The sequence below is a fragment of the Ceratotherium simum genome, chromosome 2 (genome assembly GCF_057802395.1).
Source record: "Ceratotherium simum simum isolate JZ-2026a chromosome 2, ASM5780239v1, whole genome shotgun sequence".
NCBI lineage: Eukaryota > Metazoa > Chordata > Mammalia > Perissodactyla > Rhinocerotidae > Ceratotherium > Ceratotherium simum.
Window position 1 is genome coordinate 98,649,357 of NC_141901.1, and position 13,653 is coordinate 98,663,009.

At 43.1% G+C, this 13,653-nt stretch overlaps 1 protein-coding gene across 10 annotated transcripts in view; it reads right to left on the reverse strand.

The window, feature by feature from the left end:
- PATJ (PATJ crumbs cell polarity complex component) overlaps window positions 1-13,653 on the reverse strand; it is a 308,284-nt gene that overhangs the window by 291,400 nt on the left and 3,231 nt on the right. For all 10 annotated transcript variants that reach the window (XM_087417183.1, XM_087417200.1, XM_087417192.1 and 7 more), the window contains exons 2-5: window positions 4,497-4,553; window positions 4,228-4,394; window positions 2,164-2,358; window positions 469-608 (exon numbers count right to left, since the gene is read on the reverse strand). In XM_087417183.1, coding sequence (XP_087273309.1) covers window positions 469-608; window positions 2,164-2,358; window positions 4,228-4,394; window positions 4,497-4,518 — 524 coding nt within the window. In that variant the 5' untranslated portion in view covers window positions 4,519-4,553. The remainder of the gene's footprint in view (window positions 1-468; window positions 609-2,163; window positions 2,359-4,227; window positions 4,395-4,496; window positions 4,554-13,653) is intronic.

The following is a 13,653-nucleotide window of genomic DNA, read 5'->3' on the forward strand; positions in this document are numbered from 1 at the left end:
AGTGAAATAATCAATAGTGTCATACGATCACCAAAAAGGTGTTATAATCTTACGTTTAATGAACAATACAGCATGTAGAATGCAGATTCCCATATTCCCATCGTTCTGATCAGCACCACAGGACACCACATCACACTCCATCGTGAGAGCGGCGCAGTAGAAAGAGCACCAGCTCTGCAGCCAGGCCATCCTGGGATCAAATCCCAGTTCCAGCATTAACAGCTCTGTGACTCGAGGCGAACTACTGACCCTCTCTGAGCTCAGTGTCTTCATCTGTAAGAGGCAGTAACGACACCACTATGGGACTGCAGCCCAGAGTGTACGCGAGCGTGTCTGCAGAGGCCTGACAAGCGCCTGGGGGAGGGACAGGAAGCACCAGCTGCTGCTCTGCTTTGATTCCCAGTTTCTATTCTCTTTACAGCAGTGTTTTCAGAATGGTCAGACAAAACTGACAAAGATCTTCCTCACCTGTCCACCACACTCCCCGGCTGCACCTCCTTCACAAAGATGTCCACTGCTGCCAGAGGCTGACTCCTCACGGCCACCACACTGAACCCCAGGCCTCCCTCGGAGGGCCGTTCTATCTCGATGTACTCGACTTGCCGGCCCTAAGGAAGGGGGATGAAGAAAAGGCAATGGAGGACATTTAACTGACATACCGTTTCCAAAGAACTGAAATTGCTATTTTGTGAATAGAACAAAAACAGCTTCTCCTAAGTCTTCTCCATAAAACCAAATACACTCAGCATTTCAGTAATAAACCATTTCTGGAAACACTCTCACTTGATTATTTTCAGCAGAACATAAGAGGAATGTGCTGTGTTCTGCAGCCTCGGGGAATCGGAGAGGTATTTTCACACTTCATTCGCATTACAAGATGAATCCGAAGCTGTACGAAAATTCCTGAGGAAAATGTCCTTTCCCACAGTACATTCTAAATCACTTTTTACACTGAACTTCTCTAAATTCTCTTGATGAAAAATGTATTTTTAAATGGAAATCAAATTAGATATATCAAAAATATGCTTTTTGTTTAGCGGTCAGCCTAAGTCAGAACCAGCTGCATTTTTTAGGGTTCCGTTTTTAGTTCTATTGCGATGCATTAATATTCCACTGCAAAAGACTATGGAAAGACCACCAGCCATTCCAATGGGTTCTACCTGTGACAGACAAGCATTTTACTGCTTTAGCTAATAGATGCATTTATAACATGAGAAATTCATAAATGTAATCAACCAACAAAAGCATGGCATAAAAATAATTATCAGTCAAATTAAGGGGATAGAGCTATAAAGTCAAAAAAGGAATTTGGTATAGAACATTATTTAACTATCACACCTTAAACACAGTCTTTTTAACTTTCAAACTCAAGATTCATTTTTTTTTTTTGTGAGGAGATCAGCCCTGTGCTAACATCTGCCAATCCTCCTCTTTTTTCGCTGAGGAAGACTGGCCCTGGGCCAACATCCGTGCCCATCTTCCTCCACTTTATATGGGACACCGCCACAGCATGGCCTGCCAAGCAGTGCATCGGTGAGGCGCCCATCCCGAACCAGCGAACCCTGGGCCGCCGCAGTGGAGCGCGCGCACTTAACCGCTTGCACCGCCAGGCCGGCCCCAAGATTCATTTTTTAAGACACTTAGAAGAAGAGGTGCACAAACACAGAACGGACATGTCCACAACTCAACATCTGTCCTTTAACTTGGAACACGCATCAGGGATGAAACTGGGTGACTCTTTCAAATGTTTCCCCAGATTTTCCAAATTACATTAGTTCTAACTCCCATTAATTCTGTTCTGACATAAAATTAAAAACAGCTTCAGAGGAGTTTTGTCACTTCTGGTAGACATGTTAAATTTTCCTCCTATGATCAAAACCGTAAGTCTCTTTCTTACAAGAGTAGAGACGTGTCAAATTGGAGTGACAATCTAAAAACTCTCCTCACCACACAAATGGATATTTCCTTACATAACTTTAAGCCAATAAATTTCCAACACGCAGGTCAGAAAATAGTATCAATTCCTCCTAACAATATAAACACACAAGCAAACAAAACACAGAGTAACATATTTTAAGGCAAAAAGAGTAAGTCTAGGTTCCTTTTTTAACCTATAACAGGAGAAATAAAGCTAAATTTTCTGACGACAAGACAGAACTTTACCTGAGCCATCTGCTGAATAATTGAGTTAAAGTCTTCATTTCCTGACTTAGGGGTCCAAGGAAATAACCCAGACACAGTCAAGTTATTAGAGGACCTGTGGGCATTCCCGTTCGTAATGGCACCATCCGTGAACACTAATAAACCTTTCCTAGAAAAATCAAAGTTGGCTGAACAATCTGAGGGTATATGGCTGAGCTGTTGGAGAGAAAAACAAAAGAAAGTCATCAACAGAAACCTAGAGAAAAGAAATTATTTCTACCTAGTAAAATATATTTTGCCCATCATGTGTTAAATTTATACATGTGAAAGAAATAAGATACAGATGCATGAATCTATAAGTTTACAAGGCTGTAGTTTATTTAGTATTACACAAAATGCTTAATAGCTTCAAGTGTGTTCTTGTTTCCTGCCTGCCACTATCACCTCCAGCTAACAGCATGGAGAACAGCTCATCACACTCCCCACACATCCTGTCACTAACACACATCTGAGACACTGAGTCCTTCTGCATTTATCCGTGCACTTCCCTGTGGGAGCCACAAGAGACTCGCGGCTGGTGTATAACAACAACAACAATATTGGTACTTATTGGGGGCTTGCTATGAGCAAGGTACTAAACCCAAACTCACATATTATCTCATTTAATCCTTCCAACAGCCCTATGAGACATCAGTCTCCCACCTGTGAAAATGAAAAGCAAGGCTCACAGGGGCTAAGTAACTTGCCCAAGATTAGTAGCAAATGAGTTGAGGACCCACTTAAACATTAGTAATAAAGGGGAGACTCCTGTAATTACGAGGAACAGGAAAACCCAGGTTAATTTTTAAAATATCATTGGCTGATACAAGTGCCAACACAGTGGAATAAAGGTAACATCAAGAACAAATGTCAAAAGGACCTCACAGAAAAAATCGCTGCCCACAGAAACTCTACGCAAACACTCACAGGAGAAAAATCACAGGGGTTTACAGTTGAGTGGATAAAATATGATTATGCACATAACTGCAAACTATATAAACATAAAAGACTGTCATTATGATGGAGTGGTGGGTCAAGTCCCCTCTTAGTCCAGTAAGAGTGACAGATCTGGGGTAATCTTTCCCAATTTCTATTGCTACCAGTAGCATTCACTGTTGCAACATGGGACTCATTCCACGACCACAGACCAAAGAAAGCTAACCTTCAACATGGGGAGTGCTAAAATTATGACATAAATTCTGATCTAGAGAAAGACATATGTGCAGAGTTTAATCCTTAATTAGTTATAAAAAAAAATCACTCACTAAATATGGGCAGGCATTTTGGTTTATCAGTAAAAACATTCTTTCCCAAATGTTCTTAATCTTCACTTAACAACTCTACTACATTATCTCCAACTACATTTAAAATTCTGCCCAAATTTATGTATAGGATAGCCACTACACAAGCTCAGCTTCTAGACTAGATGGTTTAAAATCAATTTGCCATCCCTGACCCCAAAACACAGCAACCAAGAGCACAGTTAAAACTACTAATTTACATCACCCTAAGCGAGATGCCATGTGTCCTGTGGTTCAACAGCCACGTATTTAGAGCCTGCAAGAGTCCAGGTACCACGTCACATGTGGTGGAGGAAACAGAGATAACACCAGGTACACTGCTTCCAATGGCTATCTAATCAGAATATTCACGACATTCGATAGTCATTTGATTAATTACTGAGGGGTATAAATCATGTGCTACAAGGGCATGGCCAGTGCTTCTTAGAAAAAAGACTTCGTGAAGAAACTATATGTAAGCTAAACACTATTTTATAATTTTGAAGAAAATGTTGAGAATTCTCAAAGCATCTGACCTTTACATATTTAAATAATTTAAGTACCAAAACCATATTCCAAAGCCAAACACAAAATTTACAGTCAACACTTAAACTGTCCGTGCCAATGCTCCCCACGGGTCACAAGTGCCAATACAGTCTCGCTGCTGAATTGAGAGTATTCAGAGACAGCCTGTCTGTCCCTCTCTCCTCCTCTCTCTTTGCTGGTTTGAACATATCGACAGGCAGCTCCCTGATGGGTAACGTACCTGCCCCTTCAGCTGCTTGATGGACTGCTGAAGCGTGAGTATCTGGTTGAAGACAGGACTCTTCAGTGTCTCATAAAACACAGACAGCTTCTCGTTCTGCGACGTGTCGCCCTTCTCCTGCAACTTCGTTGTCAGGCGATGGAGAACCTGCAGGACCTGCACTTTATCTTGTTGGAAGAAGGATCATCAGAGCACAAGTTAAATCCCATGCCATATTCTGTCTCTGAATTGTTAACTAATTTAGTGACAGAAGTATATATCTAGAATACCTGTAGCAGGATTTTCAGGCATTTTGAATTATTGTCTTCAACTACTTGTAAAGAAACCTAAAGGAAAAATTTAAAATACAAAAGGTGGTTTTCCATTAGTGTATACATGACTATAGAATGATTAAAGAAAAATTAAATGTACAAAAATTAAAGAAAACCTCAAGAACATTCTTCATCAAAAGACTTCACTCAGGAAAGTCAAATTAAAACCACAATGAGGTGCCACCACACACCCACTAAGATGGCTAAAACTAGAAAACAACACAGCAGACAACACTAAGTGTCGACAAAGAGGTGAAGCAATGGAGCTGTCACACGTTGCTAGCAGGAATGTAAAATGGCACAGTTTGGAAAATTGTTTGGCAGTTTCTTATAAAGTAAAAAATACACTTACTATATGACCCAGCACTTCCACTCCTAAATACTTACCCAAGATAAATTAAAATATATGCCTACAAAAGACCTATGCAAGAGACCATACAAGTGTTCACAGCATTTTTATTTATAAAAGCCCAAAACTAAAAAAACCCAAATGTCTAATAACAGATGAACACACCAATTATGGTACGTAAACATAATACTCAGAAATAAAAAGGCAAAAATTACTGATACACACACAGATTAATCTCAAAAATAGTATACTGAGGGAAAGAAACCAGATAAAAAAGGATACAAACCTTATGATTCCATTCATATGAGGTTCAACCTCTAGTCACAGGTGAGTTTACCTGGGCAGGGTGGGAAGGAGTTGACTGGGAAGGGATTTGAGGGAGCTTTTCGGGGTGATGGAAATGTTCTACGTTTTGAATGGGGTACTGTTCACACAGATACGTTTGACAAAACTCATTGAACTATATATTTTAAATTGGATATTTTATTGTATGTAAATTATTCTTTAATAAAGTTGATTTTTTAAAAAAGATCCTGGGCTAGAAAAGAACATCCAAATTAAGGGATCAAGAAGATTTTAGAGAGATCAGAAAAAAAATCCTCAAGATGCAAAAAGGATCCTAGACTCTTCCCAGTCATCTGAGAGTCTCCAAAAGGTAACCACCCCATACGGCATTTTCTAGGGATAATGTTTTTAATTCCAGTGATTTGCTTAAACCAGCCCAAAATGTAATGTAATCAAAACTCAAAAAGCTAGCAAACGCTTTATTATGACCTAAATGTCACTTTCACAGTGCTCATTTTTACTAGTGGTACACTGTTGTAATGAACCAAAGAAATATGAGTATCACAGTCAAAATTTTCCTACATCAACCCTGGATACAGTTGCTGAATGAGATCTTCATCTTCTGCGTCAAGGTCATTAAGGAAGAAGCGTATTAAAAACCAGTAAGGGATGCCATTGGCATTGATAAAAGGTCCATGTATTCCATCCAACATTCACCAGATTCAACGAGAACTACCAAAAGCCCTACTGGACAGAGCATCGCAGAAACACTGTGACGTGCTCCGCGTGACAACTTTGCAGGCCTTGCGACCACCCACCGACAGAACTGGATCACAGGAGGGCAGTCCCAACAGCGCTGTCCTCTTCTACAGAAGGATCGTCAAGCGCAGCTCTGTGGTCATTAATACGTCAACCTCTCTAAATCAAAGAATGCAAGCTGAAACTATGAGATGCTATTTTTTACTCTCAGATTGGCATTTTTTTTAAATTAATAACAGCCTGTACTCTCGGATGTCATGGAAAAACAGGTGGGAACGTAAATTGGCACAATCTTTTAGGAGAGCAATTTAGCAATATCTATCAATCTACAGTCTCTTTTGCTTAGAATGTCTACTTCTGTCTCCCCTAACGATGTACTTGTGAAGGGCACACAGATGTGTGTACATGTATACTTACTGCTTGTTTTTTTGTGTGTGTGTGAGGAAGATCAGCCCTGAGCTAACATCCACGCTAATCCTCCTCTTTTTGCTGAGGAAGACCAGCTCTGAGCTAACATCTATTGCCAATCCTCCTCCTTTTTTTTTTTCGGCCCCAAAACCCCAGTAGATAGTTGTATGTCATAGCTGCACATCCTTCTAGTTGCTGTATGTGGGACGCGGCCTCAGCATGGCCGGAGAAGCGGTGCGTCGGTGCGCGCCCAGGATCCGACCCCGGGCCGCCAGTAGCGGAGTGCACTCACTTAACCGCTAAGCCACGGGGCCAGCCCACTGCTTGTTTTTAATAACAAAACTCCTGGGAAAATTAAACTATCACGAGCAATCAGTCATTAAAGCAATGAAGGAGATCTGAACGTACTGAAGCGGCAGCAGGAGGAAATGGTTAACACCAGCCCGGGGCTCATTGAGCAGCTGGAGACTCCAGCTTGATACCCAACCCCTCGCAAAGGACGCCAAAGGTTTTTAATAGATAACAGAGTCCCTCATTTTAAAATGGCAGGAAATACCTGATCCGTCTTAATTGCTTTTTGTAAATAATCTGAGAATGTATGGATTTAGGGGGCATGGCTGGCTGGAAGATGGGAGATAATCACACAGACATTCTCTGTTTGTGTAACTAATGGACGATAAAACTCGGGATTCCCCAAACAGAAAAGGCTTCCTTTGAGCAAAACATTTCTGTATATATTATTCAGAACTTGTCTGGTAACCGCAAAACAAGAAAATGTGTCCTAAGGTTTAATTTTACTCCTGCAAACAAATTAAAAATTCCAGTAAAAGTCTGTCAGAAATACATTTATAAATGACAATGTCAATCTACATGTAACGAGGTATTTTAAGCATGTTGATAATGTCCTGATATGGAAGAAAGTGACATTCTGTGGAAGCTGTGCCCACTGGCTGGCTCCTCCAGCAAGGAATGTCTGCGCCTGGCTCCTGTGCCCGCCGCCCACCTTCAACCCCAGAGTCGTGAGTAAGGTCTGGTGCTGGCTAAGATGGTTCATTCACAGGAGCTGCTTTGACAACTAACCCGGGCCCGTTGCCTAACGCACACAACTGAAGAGCGAAACCAGAAAGTTTCAGGACGTGTGCATTGTTTTCTCCTTTTTGTAAGAAAAAAAATACATATTTGTGTTTGTGTAGGTTTCTAGATGTAGAAAGATAATCAATTTAGTGATTACTTCTAGAAAGTAGAAGTGGCGATGGGGAGATAAATTAGACTTTTACTTGACAGATTTTAGTTTGAATGTTATTTAAAAAGCATGTATTAATTTTATAACTTAAAAAACAAAAGGGACAAAGAGATAATGGCTAAGACGGCCTCATGAGAGCACAATGGAGGCGACACCCAGGGTGATTCTACTGTAAGGAGCATGCACACACTAGCCGAGCGTGTCCCCCAAGCTGGGAGGCAGTGAAGAGAGCGTGGCTCACCCTGCCTGTGCCAGGGGAGCATCAGCACTCTCCTAAGAGAAAAAGAGGGTGTAAAGAAGAGGGACTGTGTGTCCTCACTGGCCTAGATGGTCAGACTACGCAGCATCACGGCTGATGGACAGAGCTCCATTTCACCCTCAACAGAGGCCCCGTCTGAATGGCAGACAGGGCTGCCCTTGGTCAGCGGTTCTCAAATTTGAGCATGCGCCAGAATCGCCATGAAGGGCTTGTTCACGCACAAATGGCTGGGCCACCCCCAGAATTTCTGACTCTGTAGGCCTCAGGTGAGCCAGAGAACCTGCACGCTCACCACGTTCCCATGGGATTCTGATGCAGCCAGCCTGGAGGCCAAATTTGAGAACTCCTGTGGACAGGTGTAAAAAGGCGAGGCTTTCTGTGAGAATAGCAACTAGTTCTAAGTGACCTAGTGTGAAGTCTCTAAAACCAGCAGAAAGGGCAAAAAAGTAGTTTAGACCGGGGTTACTGCAAGTGTGGACTGTGCACTGACGCCTGGCCCCCAAGGAGACAAGGTCCAAAACTGGGAATAAGCATTTAGACACCATGCCATGTGGCACAGTAACTTAGATCCATGAAATTTAGTAATAAAAAAAACTTGACTTACCTTGTATTTTTTTAATTTCATTTTCCTAACAATTCATTTTTCTAATAATTTATTTTAGAAAAACAGCAGTCCTTAAAAGACTGGTGGGGAGCCCTGATCTTTCACCACTGATGGTTTGAGAAGCACTGGTTTAGAGAGATTACTTTGAGTGGTTCCTTGTAAACAATGCTGAGTAGACTGGTCTTGATCCTGGAAGCAACAGGAAGTAAGTAGGGGCTTTTAGGAGAGAAGTATTGAATCCAGACTTCTATTCAAAAAGGTAATTCTGGTAAAAGGATAGATTAGTGGTCTTCAAACTTTTTTTAACACACATTCCCATCAGTAAAAATGTGCTGACCACTCGCCTTGGTTTATTTTTTATAATTATAAACATACTACTATATTTAGACGTCATACATGTTTTAAAACACATATAAAATAGAAGCATCATTAGGTAAAAACTAAAAGGCAAGGTTCAACTGTCAACTTCCTACCCTCCCAAAGGATCAGCCTGCACATCCTGGAAACCGTGGAGGAAGACTATCCCTCAGCAAGGGTTAAGGGAAGAAACCGGCTGGCCATCCAACCCTCTGACTCATGTTTAATAAAGGCTAGGCCATGTCCAAAAGCAGGCCTGGAAAATTACTACAATTCCGTGGTGTTCGGTGATATCTGGGGAAGGGAACGAGAGCCCTGAGAGTATGTGAGCCCAGAAGGAAGAAACGCAGCGCGTCCACAGCGGAACACCCCGCCGGCACAGGCAGGCTACACAGAACTCATTTTGCGGTCGTGGGAAGTCTTCAAACAACTCTGACCTACCTGGCCAAGAAATGAACAGGGCTTACAGCAAGGAATTTCAAGTCTGTGTAAACTTGGTAAAGCCGAGTCACCAGGCTACCTACAATCAGTCACAGCCTGGACATTAAACAGCCACCACTGTCCCCGTAGCCGCACAGTCTCCAGAGACCCGGGAGTCTGGACATTAAACAGCCACCACTGTCCCCGTAGCCGCACAGTCTCCAGAGACCCGGGAGTCTGGACATTAAACAGCCACCACTGTCCCCGTAGCCGCACAGTCTCCAGAGACCCGGGAGTCTGGACATTAAACAGCCACCACTGTCCCCGTAGCCGCACAGTCTCCAGAGACCCGGGAGTCTGGACATTAAACAGCCACCACTGTCCCCGTAGCCGCACAGTCTCCAGAGACCCGGGAGTCTGGACATTAAACAGCCACCACTGTCCCCGTAGCCGCACAGTCTCCAGAGACCGGGAGTCTGGACATTAAACAGCCACCACTGTCCCGTGAGCCGCACAGTCTCCAGAGACCCGGGAGTCTGGACATTAAACAGCCACCACTGTCCCCGTAGCCGCACAGTCTCCAGAGACCCGGGAGTCTGGACATTAAACAGCCACCACTGTCCCCGTAGCCGCACAGTCTCCAGAGACCCGGGAGTCTGGACATTAAACAGCCACCACTGTCCCCGTAGCCGCACAGTCTCCAGAGACCCGGGAGTCTGGACATTAAACAGCCACCACTGTCCCCGTAGCCGCACAGTCTCCAGAGACCCGGGAGTCTGGACATTAAACAGCCACCACTGTCCCCGTAGCCGCACAGTCTCCAGAGACCCGGGAGTCTGGACATTAAACAGCCACCACTGTCCCCGTAGCCGCACAGTCTCCAGAGACCCGGGAGTCTGGACATTAAACAGCCACCACTGTCCCCGTAGCCGCACAGTCTCCAGAGACCCGGGAGTCTGGACATTAAACAGCCACCACTGTCCCCGTAGCCGCACAGTCTCCAGAGACCCGGGAGTCTGGACATTAAACAGCCACCACTGTCCCGTAGCCGCACAGTCTCCAGAGACCCGGGAGTCTGGACATTAAACAGCCACCACTGTCCCCGTAGCCGCACAGTCTCCAGAGACCCGGGAGTCTGGACATTAAACAGCCACCACTGTCCCCGTAGCCGCACAGTCTCCAGAGACCCGGGAGTCTGGACATTAAACAGCCACCACTGTCCCCGTAGCCGCACAGTCTCCAGAGACCCGGGAGTCTGTTCTGCTCAGCAGCTTCTACTCCATCATTATCAGGAGGGTCTGTGACATGAACTTTTCATGTCTGGTTCACTGTAAGAGTTGATTGAAGGAAACTATTATAAAATTGTGGTTTTTAAATATCCATGCCCTTAGCCATCACCAATTAATGGAATATTTGAAAAAAGCTGGTGCAGAGATAGAAATGTAATTTGATTTAAATTTCTAGGTGGAGGAAACTTACTGAAAAGATTTACTGACCTCCTCAGTTCAAGAATATAGGCGAATTAAGGACCCCGAGGAACAAACTTTTTGGACTCCCAATAGCACCAAAGAATGTAACTCCCCAAGACATCTTATACTCCTATCTTGAACCTAACGAGACATCTTATACTTATGCAAGATAAGTATACTTACACTTATCTTGAAAATTTGGGAGAAAAAGATCTGTGGCAATGTGTTTGGGATTGCAGGTGTGCACTGAGCAGATCACCATCAGACCCAACAAACTCCTCAATGGGATTCCCCAGAGCTCGAGGGAACCAGGGAGTTTGAACCACGTAAGAGCTATTAACTGTAAATGAAGTCATAATGTCAGAAGTTATTCCAAAATTGAAGTCCATGAACAACTTTCAGTTTCTACTGCTTCCTTTGGGGTGCAAAGCTCAGGATGTGTCTAATTATCACGCCTTTGACTCAAAACTCAGCATTTATGAAGCACTGTTTAAATGAAAAACAAACTCTTAGCCAAAGAGCAATGGCGGCTCTTCACTGGAACTACAAATAAACTCATCTGCTGCCATGCTAGTGCAGATTCAGGACAGGTGTCCTAGCCTTGTGTCCCTACCAAATGACAAGGCCTTTTCCAAACTCCTTAGATGTAAAAATTACTATATTTTTGGCTGCTGCCAAAACACTATTCCTGGAATTTTGGAAACAGATACATAAATACCAGAATGATCCTGATATTTTGGGGCCATATGCCTAAGGCAAAGACAATGTTTAAGTCCACTAAACACTGGACATTCAGGACATGTTAAAATCAAAGCTGAAAGATACTATGTTAAACTCAGAATCAGAACTGAAAGTCAAGTCAGTTCTTCAGAATAATTCAGCTGGTTAAATACTAATCTTCTCATTGAACTATTCAAAGTTAATGCACATGCATATTATGCCTGTAACTCTGCCGCTGTGTAACAACAAAGTTAAACTGTTTAATGGCATGCTTTTGTATTCCTGTTGGTGGCGGTTTTCTCCAATGATGACAAAAAAACAAATCTGGGCAATTTTCACACCTACGGACCTCTGATCCTGTAGCCAGTCCCTCCCTGAAAAGACCCAGGCATTCACACTCCTCACTAAGGTTAGCTCCCACCTCAAATACTCGGTTCAGTTCACCCCACACTGCGGACAGTGCGTCTGAACTCCTCTCCAGAAATACGGTCACGCTGTTTTTGGCCTGCTTGGGAGATTCAAAACAATGCCAGCAAACTGTGAAACACACCAAACCAGGCTTCAGACACCCTTCCCACCAGTGCTCCTCCATCTTCCTCCTCCTGCCTTTTCCCAAAAACCATATTACCTGTCATTAAGTCAAGTAACTAGCTTTTTGGTGCCTACCACGTACAATGCAAGGTCATTCTGTATAACATCTCATTTATCTTCTTAACAATGTACTATCATCTCCATTTTGCAAATGCAGAAAACTTGCTATAATTCCAAAACACCAGGGGGAAAGCACTTTGAAAGAGGTAATAACAGAGGAAGACAGCATAGATGCCACTAAAGGGAGTTAATTTCACCTTGCAGGGAGGGAAGGTCAACTGTCAATGACTTCAATTACTTTAAAAATGAGATTCAGGGGCTGGCCTGGTGGTGTAGTGGTTAAGTTTTCGCACTCCGCTTCAGTGGCCTGGAGTTCAGGGGTTCAGATCCCAGGCACGGACCTACACACCGCTCATCAAGCCACACTGTGGCAGCATCCCACATACAAAAATAGAGGAAGACTGGCACAGATGTTAGCTCAGCGACAATCTTCCTCACCAAAAAAAAAAAAAAATGAGATTCAGATATTTCATATTTTCAATGGAGAGGGAATGTTTGTCAACCTGACCCTCCACATCCACTTAACTCATCTCCCTCTCCTACCACACTCTGTCCTGGAGCTTTGAAGCTTCAGAAAGTAACCCCAAAGGAGACTGCTTTTCTCAAGGCAGAAGCCCTTCCCAGCCCCTATTACCAAAGCCACGCCCATCAATTAGGAGCTAAACTAAATGAAAACCGGTCTGCTCCTCAAAGGCTGCAAACCTGGGCCCTGAAAGCTATCTACCAACCAGGCCATGTGTGCAGAGCAACAAAGCCAGGGCAGGACTTTGGTCTGGTTCTGTTTCGTTTAGGAGGAAGACCAACACCAGAGAATGCTCGTTGCACAGAGATTTACTAACTTCTTTTAACCACAAGGCAGCTTCACAAACGCATGCAATCAATATAGACAGAATTCAAATCCTAATTTCTTAAGACACACACTATCTTCGTGCACAATATTATTGTTTGGCAGGTTTTTAAACTACATGAATGGTAATCGTACTGTATATTTATCCTCCCGCAATTAGCTTTTTTAGCTCGACTTTACATGTTTAAGGTTTCGTCATGAGGACATACACAGCTCCTCTTCCCTCACCTCGACCACTCAACAGGATTCCACCGCAGGAATACACAACTTACCCACCCAGTCTCCCGTTGATAGCATTTGGTTGTTTCCTATTAGTCACTGATACAAAAACAGGATTGGAACTAAAGATCTACTTCAATAAGCGACTTTTTTCCAGGTGATTCAACAACCAATTCTTGAAATATGGGAGAATCCATAGCCTGTGAGCTTTGAAATCGGAGACCCAGGTTCTACTCCTGGGACCAGCTCTGCATTCTTGTGGCCAATTGTTTAAATCTCCCTACACCTCAGCTTCCTCATTTGTAAAATAGAGTTAATAAAAATTACTAAATATTTACAGTTGAAAGGACTAAATGAGATATTATAAAGCACACAGTGCACATTCAATAAATGGTAGCAACTATTATTATTAACATCTCTTTTCAATAAAAATTACTGAAGATATTTTGGGGGCTTCAAAAAAGCTAATAATTATTTTAGCTGAGATTTTGCTGTGTAATCAATAATTATTTCTCAGAAGATTGC